The sequence below is a fragment of the Meriones unguiculatus genome, chromosome 7, assembly GCF_030254825.1.
Source record: "Meriones unguiculatus strain TT.TT164.6M chromosome 7, Bangor_MerUng_6.1, whole genome shotgun sequence".
In the NCBI taxonomy this organism is placed as follows: domain Eukaryota; kingdom Metazoa; phylum Chordata; class Mammalia; order Rodentia; family Muridae; genus Meriones; species Meriones unguiculatus.
Window position 1 is genome coordinate 15,915,137 of NC_083355.1, and position 17,172 is coordinate 15,932,308.

General features: G+C 39.9%; 1 protein-coding gene across 11 annotated transcripts in view; it reads right to left on the reverse strand.

Annotated features, from left to right (window-relative positions):
• Tanc2 (tetratricopeptide repeat, ankyrin repeat and coiled-coil containing 2) overlaps positions 1-17,172 on the reverse strand; it is a 304,530-nt gene that overhangs the window by 23,492 nt on the left and 263,866 nt on the right. For all 11 annotated transcript variants that reach the window (XM_060386550.1, XM_060386548.1, XM_060386546.1 and 8 more), the window contains 4 exons: positions 12,287-12,409; positions 11,551-11,787; positions 7,587-7,772; positions 5,486-5,579 (listed from right to left, as the gene is read on the reverse strand). In XM_060386550.1, coding sequence (XP_060242533.1) covers positions 5,486-5,579; positions 7,587-7,772; positions 11,551-11,787; positions 12,287-12,409 — 640 coding nt within the window. The remainder of the gene's footprint in view (positions 1-5,485; positions 5,580-7,586; positions 7,773-11,550; positions 11,788-12,286; positions 12,410-17,172) is intronic.

Genomic DNA, 17,172 nt, shown 5'->3' on the forward strand with positions numbered 1-17,172 from the left:
TGTACAGGCCAAGAACATTCTTTTTCTTAAAACAAAACAAAACTGATAGCACTCTGGAGAAAATAGACTAGTATTTTAGAAACAAGCCTTTCACTAATGATGCCAGTTCACTAAACACATTATTCACAGCGGGTACTCGCCTGGAAAGTGGCACTGTATGCCCTAACAATTATATTACTCTGGTTGGCCTATTTCTCTCTATTGAATAACACATTTTTATGAGAAGGAATGTTCCATTTGGCTTTTTTCTTTGTTGTCTAATCTCTGTTGTTTAGGTTATGATGTCATTTGGCAGCAGGCTTCAGATGATAGTTAGGCATGGGTATTAACACAGCTGGCCAGTTTCATCTCAAAACAATGCAACTATGGAGAATGGAGGCTGTATTTTTTCAAAAATCATGACCAAGGAGTTGCTTTGGCTGGATTTTATAATCCTATCAAAAACTGCTAAGAGTTTTTTAAAGAAAGGAGATTAAGGCAAAGCATGTCCATAAACCATAACACTCAAAAGAAAAAAAAAATCTCTTCCCAAGAGATCAGAAACAGAATTTGTTTCTATAGCTTGTCAGCATCTGACAAAAATGGTGTGTGTGTGTGTGTGTGTGTGTGTGTGTTTGAAGAGGCAAATAGGATGTAGCTCAGAGATGAGGAAATAATGTGAATGTAATGCTGACACTAAATGACACTAAATAATATGGAAAAGCAAATGATTCCTTTTATCTATTTTCACATTGAAGGATTAGAACATGTAATGAACATCAATGGAGGAAGGTGATTGGGGAGACAAACTGATTACTGAACCTAAAACATTAATTAAACATTAATGGAACTATTTGTTACATGCTGTCTATTCCCAACAAACTCATGGCTGACTAAGGAAAACAGAGAAGAGAGGGCAATCTGGGTTGTATGAATGCAAGATAAGTAAGGATAAGAAGGAATGCTAGACAAAGGTGTGTATAAAGGCACTGAGATGGGAAGCAATGTTTGTTTGTTATTACTAGAATTGCCAGAGAAGATAAGCAACAGGTGAGTCTGGATATTATAACTGATCTTGCACTATAGTGAAGAGCTTAATTCTGCTGGGTGTTTAATTCCAGAACGTGGGAGGCAGAGGCAGGTGAACCTCTGAGTTTGAGGCCAGCCTGGTCCTATAGAGTGAGTTCCAGGACAGCCAGGGCTACGCAGAGAAACACTGTTTCAAAAAAAAAAAGTAAACAAAGGTTGGTAAATAAAAAAGCGATATTAGTCTATAGTGTAAAAGATCCATATCTGGCTATATTCTGGAACATGAATCACCAGAGAAGAGGGTAGAGAGTCAGGAAGATCAGCAAGTAGACAGACGCCATAATCTTGGCCAAAGATGACACAGGTCCAAGGTATGGGGATCTTATTTTGTGGACTCTGCTTTTATAGCTGCTAGGAGCTTTCAGTGGCTGGCCCTGGTCTATGTACAGAAGGAGCAGGAGAGAGAAATGTGTCACCTTACTGCTTTTCTTGTGTTTTTCCCTAAGAAGTCTGTGTCAACCCTGTGAAATAAAAGGAGAAAACTTTTTGGTTTTGCAGTGGCATAAAAAAATAAAGGTCCTTAGTCATCAGGAAAATGCAAATCAAAAGGACCCTGAGATTTCACCTACACTTATCAGAATGGTTAAGATCAAAAACTCAAGTGACAACACATACTGGAGAGGATGTGGAGAAAAGGGAACCCTCTTCCATTGATGGTGGGAATGTAACCTTGTACAACCACTTTAGAAATCAATCTGATGCTTTCTCAGATAATTAGGAATAGTTCTACCTCAAGACCCAGCTATTCTATTCCTGGGCATATATCTAAAATATGCTCAACTACAGAACAGGGTCATTTGCTCAACCATGTTCGTAGAAGCTTTATTCATAACAGCCAGAATCTGGAAACAACCCAGATGTCTCTCAACTGAGGAATGGATACAGAAAGTCTGGTACATTTACACAATGGAGTATTACTCAGCAATTAAAAACAAGGAAACCATGAAATTGGCAGGCAAATGGTGGGTACTGGAAAGGATCATCCTGAGTGAGGTAGCCCAGAAGCAGAAAGACACACATGGTATATACTCTCTTATAAGTGGATATTAGAAATATAATATAGGATAAACATACTAAAATCTGTACACCTAAAGAAGCTAAGCAAGAAGGAGGATCCTGGGTAAGATGATCAATCCTCACTCAGAAAGGCAAATGGGACATAGGAGGAGGGAGAAAACAGGAAACAGGACAGGAGCCTACCACAGAGGTCCTCTGAAAGACCCAGCAGGGTATTGAAGCAGATACTAAGACTCATAGCCAAACTTTGGGCAGAGTGCAGGGACTCTTATAAAAGAAGGAAAGATGGGAAGACCTGGAGGGGACAGGAGCTCCACAAGGAGAGCAACAGATCTAAAAAATCTGGGCACAGGGGTCCTTTCTGAGACTGATACTCCAACCACCGACTATTCATGGAGATAACCTAGAACCTCTGCACAGATGTAGCCCAAGGCAGCTCAGTCTACAAGTGGATTCCCTAGTAAGGGGAACAGGAGCTATCTCTGACATGAACTCAGGGCTGGCTCTTTGATCACCTCCCCCTAATGGGAGAGCAACCTTACCAGGCTACAAAGGAAGACAGTGCAGCCAGTCCTGATGAGACGTGATAGGCTATGATCAGAGGGAAGGGGAGGAGGACCTCCCCTACCAGTGGACTTGGGGAGGGGCATGGGAGAAGAAGGGGGAGGGAGGGTGAGATTGGGAGGGGACAAAGGAAGGGGCTACAACTGGGATACAAAGTGAATAAATTATAATTAATAAAAATAAATTAAAAAAAATAAAGGTTATAAAATTATCTTTTTTAGTGGTGTTTTGGATTTGATATAGCTAGCCAGATGATGGGGGATAGATTTAAGAAGATGACTCTAGGCGAATTAAAGAGGCTGCCAGAGGAGGACAAAAGCACTGGGGATATTCCACGATCTGATGTTAGGAAATATGATATGTAAATATTCTAGCTCAGTACTATTCTATTATATTCTAAGATGTGTTTCATTGATTCTAGGTTCAATGCTTAATACTTCCCTCCCAAACATCTCTGAAACTGGGATATGACTTATGATTGTTGTGAGAGTAAATAACTTGTGTTGGTGCAACTGACAGCAACTTTTTTGCTTCTTCTTATTAGCAGATACAGTTAAGTGACAGTTGGAAAACTGTCCATTGTATTTTCCCTAGGTGAAGTTTTGTCACTTAGGTCAGGGCTGCAGATATGAGACTTCCACCAGCTCAATAGTAAGTATGTATCACATATATTTTGCCATTGAAGTAAATGTCACAAATGTCATATAAAATTTTAAACTTTGTGCTATAAATTAGAAAGAAACACACAGACTTAGTGCAAATCACTGTAGTTAGAGAAGCAAGCTCAAGTCCATGCTACATCCGTGCTAAGTTGTAGGTTCTTTTTCACATAGTGAAGATAATAGTATTTTCCAAAAATCTCTCTGAAATCAAATAATTTTCTTTTCGTAAAGAGCCCTGCTGCATAGCTGTGGCTAGCCCGGACCCTGCTCTGCAGACTAGGTACAACAATCTTCCTGCACCTGCCTCTGCAGTCTTGAGGGTATAGGTGTATGCCACCCCATCAAGTCATTTTTTATAGATCTAGAAATTATATTTTGTTCCAATGTATATTTAACAGTTTTTAATAGCAAAATCATTGCATGTAAATAGTAAATATCAGGTCAACATGGTTGGCAGCAAGTGCCTTTACCTTCTGAGCCATTGCACCAGCCAGGTCACAAAGTTTTATTTGAATAAAAATTCATATTCAATAAAAATTAAGCCACTCGGTTACTGTGTGTGTATGTGTGCAGGCATGCCCATGCATGCATGTGTGGAGACCAGAGACTACTGTTTTGGGTGTCTTCCTTATCCTCTCTGCCTCAGTTTCTGAGACGGGGACTCCTCATTGCACCTGGAGCTTGCTGTCTCTGTTAGTCTGGCCAGTAGGAGAGCCTTGGGATCTGCCTGTCTCCATTTTCCCAGTGTGGGGTTACCGATATGTGGGTGCTGGGGATTGACACGCGGCTTCTCATGTTTATACAGCAGCCATTTTACCCAGTGAGTCATCTCCCCAGGCACAGTTTATACCGTTTTTGAATCTTTCTAAGGATTTCTTTGAAGTACAGTACCAGAATAAGATATTGCACACTGTGATTATCGGCCTTATAATTTCTACCCATTATGACCACTGGCCTTTCTGGGGCCCCTCCTACTCCCATGCCCTTGGTTAGAAGGGCCTATCAGGAGGTATGGCAACACTGTATTGGGGAAGGTTTTGCTGACAGGAAAAGTAAACCAACATGTCCGATTTTGCAGTTCTAGGTTCCCTTTCCTCTAACTTGTCTCCGGGACAGCAGCTGTTTCCAGCTGCACATTTTCCCATCATCTATCATGGGCTCTTAAGCTGCAGCTGCCTGGCATCTGCTCTCTTTGGATTTTACAGAGGAAGAAATTGTTGAGAAGGAAATTCCTGAGCTCTGGACCATTATACATGTAAAAGCAGTCATGAAACTTATGCACAATTTTAGCAGAAGAAGAAAGAAAACAATTCAACAAGTTGTTATAAATGTTAGATAAGTTAAAAATTCTTACGTGATTTTTAACAACATTCTCACCTTTACCAAAATGTGTAACCTTCTTGCTTAGTGAAGCATGTTTACCTACATTTGCCATCTCAGTATTACTCTCTTTCTTCTGGCAAATATAACACATATCTGTGGTTCCTCCACTGTTTTCCCTGCCCCAGTTTCACGAGGAAGTATCAGAGGTTATTAACGTTTCTCTAGATGTTTAGACTTGGAGAAAAGACAACATTCATTTCCTGCCTCAATCACAAAGAAGAGGCTACTGTTGGTGAAGCAGGAACCAAATGATATAGAAAATGCTTCACTATAGACCCAGAGGAATTGTACTAGATCAGGATGGTGCCTTTAGTTTGTATCTAGCTAGGAACTTTAGTCACATGTAAAGCTTTATAGTGCCACATAACCATAATAACATCTGGTAAGACAAGAGATGTGGATGAAAGAAAGGTCCGTCTGGTTAGCAACTGTAAGTGGAACATTATTTTTGGGAAAAAGGAAAAGGAAGTAGTGTAAGCATCATACAAACAATAGGAAGGCCACAATCGTTTACTGCTTAGTTTACAATGCCATAAGGAAAAGTCCATTTTTAAAAAATGTTTGAAACTCGTGGTCATGTTTTTTTTTAAAGTGGTAACATGAAAGACCCAAAGGGAAAGTGGGCTGAAAGAAAAGCTGCCTTTCTTTTTACTCGGGCTGAACTGGTCTCAACACAAAAGGCAAGACAGAGTGCTCAAGATGCCAGACTCAAAGCAACAGTGTGAGAGACACGGCGAGTCTCCAGAAGTACAGCACAGCACTGAGAGGACAGCAATGTCCAAGAGAAGTACCTGTCTCTCCCCAGAGACTGTCGAAACTGTTGATCTGTGCTCGCTCCACTTCCTCTTCATCTTTTTCTGGAAGATCAAGTAGGTAGGAGACAATCTGAAACAAGAAGCAACATCAGCTCACACTGCAGGGCAGAAGCTGTGCTGCTGACACAACAATCCTCTAAGCACCACTGAACTTCTTACGTACAAAGAAGTCAGTACTGACTGCCTCACCAGGGAGCCCCCAAGCCACTCTGATAAACAGCTGTCCTATCAGATATAGTTTACATGTTTTTCTTTAACATAATCCATATATAATGTGATTTAAAAATCACATATTCTTTTTTGTTTGTTTGTTTGTTTGTTTGTTTGGAGACAAGGTTTATCCTTGGCCAAGGTATATCCTTGGCTGTCCTGGACTCACTATGTAGACCAGGCTGGCCTTGAACTCACAGAGATCCACTTGCCTCTGCCTCCTTGAGTGCTGGGATTACAGGCATGTGCCATTGTGCCTGGCTCATATTCTTATTTAAGCTAATGGCACAATCTCTTGTCCTCCCAATAAAGACAGAGGAAAGAAATATGGAGAAAATTGAGGCTTGCCTTTCTTTTCCCTCCCTCCCTCCCTCCCTTGCTTTCTTCCGTGCTCCAAAGATATATCCTAGCTTTTATTTTTAAAAGGTTTGAGCCATAACGTAAAAATAAAAACACAAAAAGTCCCATCAGTTTAATAATAAAAAAAAAAAACAAAACCCAAAATGGAAAACTGAGGGCAAAGGAAGTGACCCTTAGGCAGGGGCATAGGGATCCCTGCTCAGGGCCCCAGGCTTGGCTATTGCTACAAGGTGGTGGTGGTGGGGCAGCAATTGTCCTCTGGGAATCATGGTCACCTGAGTCAGGACCCTTACTTGTTCTGGGGGAAGCCTATATCTTCCTTAAAGTAATTGTTCTCTTTTTTCCTCTTAGAAGTATGAGGACTGTCTGGGAGAAAGAACAACTGATTGCAAATAAAAATGACAGTTGTCGCCAGGAACCTGATTATACTGGGAGTTAAGAGACTTTCCTAGACAATACCAATTTCAATTTTGCTTCCTAGTCCTTTGGTGACATCTCATGTCAGCTCTGTCACATGTGCTACTGTGCATTTCTTCCCATCTTCATGTCCAATGATAATACACTGGCAACTTGGAGTCATCCATGGTAGGAATAGTTACAAAGTTTATAAATCAATCTTTGGTTTAGAGCTAAGCCTGAAATGTGTTTCATTTTATTCAACAGAGTTTGCATAAAAGTGAGAGGCAGTTCACAGTAAATCAAATATCAGATTTAGCGGCAGTAAAATTACTGGGAAAAGAGTAAACTAGAGGCAACTCTACTTGTCACATCAAACTTAGGTTGCAACACAGGTTAGCTACAGATTCAAAGCCAACATTCAATCACCCATTCAGTTGAGAACACTGTTTAACCACTGTGCATCCTGTTACTTAGATTAGTAGAGTCTGTAATAAATGTAGGCGTGTGTGCCCACTTCCCGGTTATGCTCTTCTTTCCTCACCGGCAGCTTTTTAACATTTCACAGAACGCTGCCATGCATTGTACCGTGTACTGCTACACTTATTAACAATGTAGAAAATACCATTTGTATGGTGTTAATTATTTAGAGCATCCTTCATAACAGCCTTGTAAAAAGACTTCAGTAACTTTACTTTATGAATGAGAAACCAGGTTCTAAGACAAAAAGCTGTAAGATCTAGGACCAAAGCCAAGCCCTCTGAGGATGTATGGTTTGTGTCCTTCCTGTCTCAAAATGTCTGACTGTATGTCCCAGGCCAGTAACTCCTGTGTTTTATTGTCATGCTCTGTTAAATAGGTACAGGAGGAGGTGTGTGAAATAATTCCCAAACTCCTTTCTGACTCTCATGTTTCTCCCAAGAACATAATTGTAGGTACTATAATATTTGAGCAGTGCTTTCTGGAGTTTAATCCCCTATGTCTTTACAATAGTGTTTAAAAACCTTGCACCAATTTGGCTGGCAATTTGGTAGCATTCAAGTCTTCCCTCACAGCTTCTTAGGTTCTTCAATACATAACAGGAGAAAAGCCTATTTTAGTTTTTTCTTACCTCAGTGTAACCCATGCTGGCTGCAGCGATGAGGGCCTGCTGGATGGCATGGCTCTTCTTAAACACTCCTTGCTGCTGGCCAGCCATTGTCCAGTCACACTGGATCAGGAACTTGACAACTTCCAAATGACCTCGCAGAGCAGCATGAACCAAAGCACACTGCCCGTTCTTATCCAAGTGATCTACCTGTGGAAAGAAAACAGAGAGAGCTGTGTGAACAGAGACTGGGTGCTGTGCTCTAATACTGGCCTGTTGCATGTGCCTACATCATTCCTTCTCACTGGCTCAACTTGAGTACTTTCTACTGAGGCTAGATTGTAACTGATCTGCAGCTCCCCTGGACATCCCTGTGTGGAGAACTTTCCCCAGAAAAATGAGGAAAGGCTTTTGCTTTTGCATTAAAGGAAGAATAAAACAAAACCCTGAGGTTAAGATTAGGAAGTCCTCCTTTGCTCTCAAACAGTTCTTTTCAGACCAAGACACCCACAGTTCTATTGACAAAAACTGTCCATGGTGTTCTGAAGAAAAAACATCTTGTGTCATGATTCACTCACTGAACCACCAAGCTTTGGCAGAAACCGTTTCCTCTTCCAGCAGAAGGGAAGAAAGATCTGGCCAAAATGGCTAGAGGCACTTGGAGCTTTACTCTAGACTAAGCTCCAAAAGCAGTTTTATAATTTCAGTGTTGGTTCAAAGTCGAGGTTGAAAGAAAGGCTGATTGAGGTCAATTATCCGGAAGGCCCTTAGACAGAAGTTTCTAGCAAAAATGTGGTTATCTGTCTAGAATACTCAGAATACTTGGACCCAAGTTTTGTTTCTGATTCCCCTACGCACTTTGCTTCCACCCAGTGAACCTCATGACAAATGTTAACTGAGCGCTACTATGTGCAAGCACCATATAGGATAAACGGTGAAAAGGAATAAACTTTGCTCTCAAGATTTTCAAATAAGGCAGGAGGAGATGTGCCCAAACCTGTCTAAAAACAAAGTATATAATAAGTGAAATAAACACAACAATTCATTATTATTATTTTGTGTGTTGTATGTGCATTTGTGTAGGTGTACACAAATGGATGTTAGAAGTCTTCCTTAGTTGCTCTTACCTGTAGCTCACTGTTTCAGCTTGTCTGACTGGACAGTAAGCCACTGAGATATCCCCGCCTCTGCCTCCCACCAGTGATGTGGTTATAGACGTGAGTCCTTGCCTCCAGCTTTTACATAGGTGCCAGGATTTGAACTCAAGTTTTCATTCTTATGGAACAAGCATTTTAATGACCAAACCATCTCTCCAGTCCACTAAAATCAAACCTGAGTGCATTCAGGAACAGATACAGTATAAAGTTCTATCAGAACTAGCTGAGGTAGAAACTGATTGCCTTTTCTAGGTTTTCATGGTAGAGACCTGAAATGAAGTTTATAAGGTTGAAAGCATGGACACTTTTTTAAATGACAGACTAAGAATTCCAGATTTTAATCAGCAGGAAGTGTTCAGGCTTAGACCTGTATCTATAAAAACTAAGATGAACAAAATTCTCACTCTTGGATAAATAGCTAGTTCCAGAGATGGGGTAGCAATGGTAAAAGATGAGGCTGAAACATTTTGTGGTGAAGGAAAGTTGTACTAAAAAATATTAGGAACCAATTGAACTAATGACCAATTTGGGAAGAATTTGACTAACAAAATGAACTCTAATGGTAATAGATTGCAGACCAAAGAATAAAATAAACATCCACAAGTCCACAGTGATGCAAATGAGTAATCACTGGATAAATAGATACATAGGGAACAGGAGCAGTGCGTCATTATGTATTCAAAGCTGCCTTTGAACTTACAATCCTCCTGCTTCAATTTTCTGAATGCTGGGATTTACAAGCATACACCATCATGCCTAGTTTGAGACAGCTCTTCTTTACAATGGAATTTCTATCAATAAACGAGGGAAGAATGAACACAGAAATCACCCTTTGAACAAGCATCATAGTCAAAACCTCTCACAGTAAAAATAAAAAAATAGATCCTAAAACAAGTAAACAAGTGTGATGAAGAACAAAAGGTCTCAAATCATCTCCTTGAAAGATGCTTTTCTTAATTACAAAGGGAAAAAGTATTTTCAGAGTTAGTTTGGAAGACACTACCTTCACCTGAATCATAGAAGCTATCATCTATAATGAGATTTGTGGACATCATGTACTTCAGGTACAGCATTTTGATTATGGGACACAGTATCACCTCATGTGTTATTCTTACACAAAATGAATTAAAATAAAATGAGAAAATATTAAAAGTGAAACTTTTTACAGAACAACTAATAAGAATTCTTCCAAAAAATTCAAATCATAAACGATAAAGAAAAACTGGGGAAGTCTCCTAGACTAGAGGGGACTAAATGCAATGATTAAATTAAATTCAGATTACCTACCGTAATGGAAAACAAGCATTAGTGGATCATATGAAGAAATTTCAGGAAGGTTTATAAGTTGACTAATCATATTATATCAATATTAATTTCTTAGCTTTGATACTCGAATTATAGTCACTTAAACTGTCAGTATCAAGTAAAAGCTGAACATAGGATATATGAACTCTAGATGACTTTTGTATTTACTCCTTTAAAATAAAATATTTCAAGAAATTAAGGGGTTATGCATAGTGGCATATGCCTTTAATGCAAGCCAGCAGCACTCAGGAGGCAAGCAGATCTCTGTGAGTTTGAGGCCAGCCTGGTCTACATAGTGTGTTCCAGGACAGCCAAGGCTATAAAGAGAGACCCTTTCTCAAACAAAACAAAATAAGATAAAATAAAAACAACAAAAGAAAGAAAGAAGAAAAATGAAAGGGATGTTGTCTAGTAGGTAAAATGATAACCTGAAAGGGACGGGGTTGTCACAGAAGAGGACAAGAAGCACGCAGTAGCAGCAGTGTGGAAGCCCTAGGGTGTGCAGGCACTGTTCAGTTCTGGCTTCCCACTGAAGTCTCTTTGTCCCTTGATTTGATTCTCTTCTGGAGCTTTGTTAGAAAGAGGCTTCTTCAGTGCTTAGTAGATAACTTCTAGGATATTAGGTAGGGATTTTTGTGGTTGCTGATAAATGCTGTTTTACAACTGTCTCTCTAAAATTTTAAAATTGTGTCCTGATGCAGTATGCATTCATACGGATGAGGACAAACACTGGGATATGAGCTTAGTAAGTCCTCCCTTTGATCTGCTCTGCATCAGGGTTGGGTACACCTAGATTGCTGAGGTAACAGATGAGTAAAAACAGACTCCATAGCCAGCCGCTGACACTATTACTGATGCCCTGCTATGCTTGCAGACAGGAGTCTAACTTGACTGTCATCTGGGAGGCTCCAGCCGGCAGTGGATGGAGACAGATTCTGGGACTTGCAGCTAAGTATGGGGCAGAGCTCTAGGGATACTGTGGAAGTGTTGGGAGAAAGATGGAAGGACCTGGAGGGGACAGGAACCTCACAAGAAGACTAACAAAGACAACTAACCCAGACTCATGGGGGCTTACAGAGACTGAGACATCAACTAAGGAGCATGCATGATCTGGACCTAGGTCCCCTGCACATATGTGGCCGCTGGGCAGCTTGGTCTTCATATGGGTTGCCTGTCAAATGAAGGGGGGGGGGGTTGGTTTCTAACATGGACTCTATTGCCTGCTTTTGCATCACTTGCCCCTGGCAGGGCTGCCTTGCTTGGCCTCAGTGGATGAGGATATGCTCAGTCCTGATGTGAGTTGATGTGCTGGGGAGGGGCTCCCCTTTTCTGAGGGGATAGGAAGAGGGGAAGGGGGAAGCAGGGGAAGGGAAGACTGTGAGGACAGGAGGCAGGGGCATGTAAAGTAAATAAACTGAAATTAAAAAACCAAACCAAAACAACAACAATAACAAAACAACAAAAGACTCCATTATGAGGAAAGGAAAAGAGAAGAGAAAAGCAGCAGCGGAGCAGGCAGCTGTTACCTTTGCCCGCTTCTTGCACAGCAATACCACGATGCTCAGGAAGCCTGCTGCTGCAGCATACCCCAGTGGAGTCAGGCCACTCTCGGAAGAGGCGTCCACATTGGCCCCAAACTCCAAAAGCAGGGCTACCATTTCTGTGTAACCAAGGTGAGACTGGACACATAGGATGGGAGCATTGTTTAGAACCTCTGTCCGGTAATTAATATTGGCACCTCCCAGAATCAGCAATCTGCTGACCTAGAAACAAACACCAGTCAGACAAACACCGTCAGACCCTTTCAGTCATTCTTAAATTAAATCACTTAAAACTCTATGGCAATGTCCAGTAGCACTTTTAGGAAGAATTTAATAAATTCTTTATTTATTCCCTTTCACATACTTTGCTTTGGAAAATAAAGCAAAAGCCACTTTACATATGCTGCTCATTAGCTAGGGTAAGGGCTCACCTAGGTGAGCGCTTGACTTTAAAAGTCCCTCCCCAGATACAGGCTACCTGAGGTCAATTTACCCTTCAGAACCTTTACCAGATCCTGACTTCAGCTTTCAGCCAGCCAGCCAATGGCTTCAGTCCTCAATTATCAGAATAAAATATAGCAAGTTAAAATACATTAAAATTACTAACAGGCCATTCATTAGGAAACAGCCCAAGGCAACTCAGAGATAACTAAATGGCTACTTGATGTCCTTCAACTTTCCAGTCAATTATTTAAGCTATTTGCAGTTTCTTTGTGTTTACCTTTATATTTGGAGTATAGAGATTTCGTAAAGAGGCCAATGCCATGGAAAGACCTTCTGTGCTATATGAGATCCAGAGTCCTTGAAGGATGGAGGATGATACACCAACCTTTTTACTCAAACCCTGAAAAAACATAGAAACAATTATAAATAATAATATTTAATATAGAGACAATTAAATAATTAATATTTTTTTCAGAGACAAACAAGGTCTTTCTAAATAGCCCTGGCTCTCCTGGAACTTGCTATGTAGACCAGGGTTACCTCAGATTCACAGAGATACACCTGCTTTTGCCTCTCAAGTGTATGTCACCACTCTCAGTGAGATAATTACTAACCCAGGTGAAAAACATCATCAGTAGTGAATGAGTGGCCGCTAGGTTTTTAGTATTAATGAGTGAGTGTAGTCTCATTTTAACAAGGTTCATACACAGTAACTTGATAGGGACAAAGAATAGTTTTACAGAAACATAGTAACTTAAGTTGTCTCCAGTAGTAAATCACTTAACATCTCTTTTTTTTTTTTTTTGCTCTATATTTGAATAAAATTTATTTTCTCATTTTTTCCCACTAGCTTTATTGACTAAGTAACTTAAGTCACTAAAATAATACTATGGCAGAGATAATTTGACCTTTGAGCTTCATTTCATTTTCTTCCTGGACATTTGGGAAAGCTATAGTTACCAGCCTCCTTTGCAGCTAGGTGGCTCACATGACTCAATCTGGTTAATAAAACATGAGCCTTAGTAAAATGTCTTGTTCAGGCGTGGCTCCTGACCTCACTGTCTTTCTGCGGACTTTCTACTGTTCCTTTTAAGAGTTGATACAGAGGATCCAATGAAGAATTCTGAAGTGCAAGGTGATTTCGGAACTACTCCACAGAAGGGAGCTGCAGTGACTACACTAGACTACACTGTAAGTGGGAAAGGAATAATTCAGTCTTTAAGTTGAATTATTAAGTCTGGTGGTTAGAAGGGGGAAGGGGCAGTGACTTCCTTGTGGTGTGAGGGCTCTAAACGAGATTCTGTTTCACCCTCCCAGAGGCACTGTGTTTCTGAGATGCTACTGGTCCACTCTGCCAGGGTTTGCCCGAGCGCTTATGGTTGACCCTCTTGTCTAGCCTTTGTTATCAGGATAGGATGAAACAAGAGGATGGGTAGATGTGATCAGCATCCATGTTCTTCATTTTGTCCAGCTGTTCCTCCAAGCATCTAACTCTTCTGCCAAAATATGGGTCAAGTGAATTAAAACAGAAAATCTCAAGGGCAGGAAAAGAATAACACTAAAATTTGGGAACCTGTACACCTTTAATTCTAGCACTCAGGAGGCAGAGGTAGGCAGATCTGTGTTTGAGACCAGCCTGGTTTACAGAGTGAGTTCCAGGATAGCCAGGGCTACAAAGCAAAACCCTGTCTCAAATCCCCCACTCCCACAAAACAAAAACAAAAACAAAAACAAAAACAAAAACAAAAAACCCAAAGTGGTAGCTAAGTGATCTGGAGAAAAATGTTTGTTCTAATGTATGCTACTTCTGTTTTCTTTGCTCCTTAAGCTATAAGGTAAACTGTTCTAGTCATTTGATATACTATAGAAGAAACATTTACAAAGGAATATTTGTTATTTAAAGATATAAGTTCATCTAACAAAATATCAAGTCACAGTAGTCATGCCTTTCCATAGAAGGCTGAGACTCTTATTTTCCAAAGGAAATTCTTCTAGAGAAAAGGTGCAAAGACAAAGAATGAATGCCAAGGGAAGCTGGATCTGAGAACAGTGTCAAAGGCTGTTGTAGCACAGGGGTCTTTTTTCTTTCTGTAGGGATATTGTGATGGCATAAAAATAAAATATATATTTTAAAGAACAGTTTATAAGTGTACCACATGAGGCTAGTCGGTAAGGTAATAACTGAAGTATTGCCTACAGTTGAAATAAACATTCAGATTACAATTTTCTTTCTTTCTTTTTAAAAATAATTTATTTATTTTATGTGCATTGGTTTCTTCCTGGATATATGTCTGTGTGAGGATGTCAGATCTTGGAGTTACAGACAGTTGTGAGCTGCCATATGGGTGCTGGGAAGTGAACCCGGTCCTCTGGAAGAGCAGTCAGTGTTCTGCTGAGCCATCTCTCCAGCCCTACAATTTTTATTTCTAATGATATGGTGGCTACATTCTTGTGATCCCAGCACTCATGAGGATTAGATAGGAAGATTTAAGGCTAGCTTGAGCTAATACAGTCAAACTTTCTCAATAAAAAACCAAATCAAAACAAAACAAAAAATAAAAGTGAAACAAAAATCAGGTTATTTACCTTTAGGATTAGTCTTCCTTTTTAAAAACAACTTATGTTTTTGTTTTCAATACCTCCTGACCACAGCTTTCCCTCCCTCCAGTCTGCTCAGTGCTTCCCACTGCCCCCTGCACCTCTCCTTTCCCCAGATCCATTCTTTTCCATTCCCATTAAAAAAAGCAGGCCTCCCAGGGATATCCACTAACATGGCATAACAAGATACGGTAAGACTAGACCCAAACTTTCATATGAAGGTTGGGTGAGGCAACCCAACGGGAAGAAACGGGTCCTCCAAGAGCAGTCAAAACAGTCGGAGACACCCCCATTCCCACTGTTAGGAGTCTCATAAAAACACCAGGCTAACAAACATGACATATATAATTTTTTAAATTTAAAAATTAAATGTTTTTTACTTTGTACATGAGTACTCCTGTTCCACATACACACCCACACACATGCAGGCTCACGCTCTACTGAGACCATTCGGTGTTGCTCCAGTGTCGGTATGTTTAGCACTGACCATTTGTATTGGATAACTAACTTATTAGGAGGCTCATTCCTGAAGAAGACTGATTCATCATCTATAGGTGGAGCTTGTGAATATTTGTTTGTATTGGCCTGTTAACTGGTACTGCCACTATGCAGGTCTTGTTTAGGCGACCACAGTGTTGACATTTCATGGGTGCAGAGTTCCTATCATGCCTAGAAGAACACTATTTAATAGCAGGCATCCTGGTACTTTGGCTCTTATAATCTTTCCATTCCCTTTTCTGCTATCTATCTATCTATCTATCTATCTATCTATCTATCTATCTATCTATCTATCTATCTAAGAGTTTTTCTGTGTAGCCTCCCGAGTGCTGTGATTAAAGATGTGTACCACCATCACTAGAATCTACAATGTCTTATAAGTGTATTTTTTTTTTTTTGAGACAGGGTCTCATTTATGTTTTCTATGCTGGCTAAAACTCAAGTTGTAGCAGGGATAACTGTTAATTTCTGATCCTCCTATCTAACACCTAACTGCTTGGATTACAGGCACACAACCCCTATACTGGATTTATTATGTAGTGCACTGAACCCGGGGATTTGTGCAGCTAGGCAAGCACTCTACTGGTTAAACTGCTAACCTGGATTTTTAAAAAAAGTGCCTGTAATGACTTGACTTTATCAAAGTGGCTGCCTGTGCCTAGACAGTCTCACGATGAAACATACAGCTGGACCAAATGAGGAAGAAGAATGCTGACCTACCCATCCTCTTGTTTAATCCTACCCTATTACAGCAGATAGACAAAGAGGGTCAACCATAAGAGCTGGGTCAAATCCTGGCAGAGTAGACCAATGGGATCCCAGAAACACAATGCCTCTGGGAGGGTGAAACTAGAGTTTTGTTTAAAGTCTTTACACTACAGGGAAGCACTGTCCCTGTCATCCTCTTATATTATTTAAAAATGGCAACTTAATTTCCAAATTATCCATATTGTTTATGGCCTCGTAGAGTTCTGTTTTGAGTCTTTCCAGTAGAGTAGTTATCTGGTCGCCAAGAACTGGTTACCCTGAAAGGAGGAAGTGCAGACAACAGCTCTAATCACTACTATTTCAAAACTTCTTTTAATTTGTGCTAATAACAGGGATGTTAATTACAAGCTTCTTATTTGGCTAATTAGTTAATATGCAGACACACATAAAAATCCTGAAGCAAACCTATCACTTATTTGTTATGGTTGTTTATTTTGACATATGAGATCAAATATTTATAGAGTTCTTGAAGAGTCCCAGAAGCTACTTAGTCAGGCTTATAGTTAGGTTATAAGGTTCATCTTCATTCTGGACTCTAGAAGACAAAGAAGTATAGCTCCAACTCCCCATTTGGGCCTCAGTCTCTTGATTTAGCGTACATATGGGTTTCACCAAGACATTAGTTGAGGAATGATACAGTATATGAACAATTTAGATAGAAAAGTCACCAGAAAGTATTAATATCAATAGAAATTATCAGCAGTGATATCCTGCCTCTCTGTCCCATCTTATCTAGGCGAGGAAAAAAAAAAAGAATCTAACATTTACTCAAAATCTAGTATGTGTCAAGTTCTGTATTTGGGACCTTTTTATGTATTAGCTCTTTCACCTTAATCTTTTCTTCACAACACCCCCTGAGAGGTAGGATTCGCTACTATTTACATCAGAGGAAACAATCTAGAGAGAGTAAGTAATTTGCTCTAATCCACAAAGCTACTGGAGCTGCAGTCAGAAGACAAGTCTTTTTTATTTTTTAAAAACTCAAGTTCACTTTCTATCTATTATGTCAAGATTACTAAAAAACTCACAGTACCTGATTCAGGATTTTACTTCTGAATTATCAGCTGGAAATTCTCAGTAGCAACTACAATAGATAAAACAGTTGATTTCTGGTTCTTTCCTTTACTCTAATTCCAAACCGCTACAGTTGGTCCTCTGTTTCATCCTAGACAATGCCATCTACTCCCATGGCTTTATTTATTCTTATCATTTCAGTTGGGCATTATTTGCTTCTTTTCCAACTGAAATTTAAAGAGTAGTTAAAGCTCCATACTTTGTGGTTTAATTTATTTTTATTTT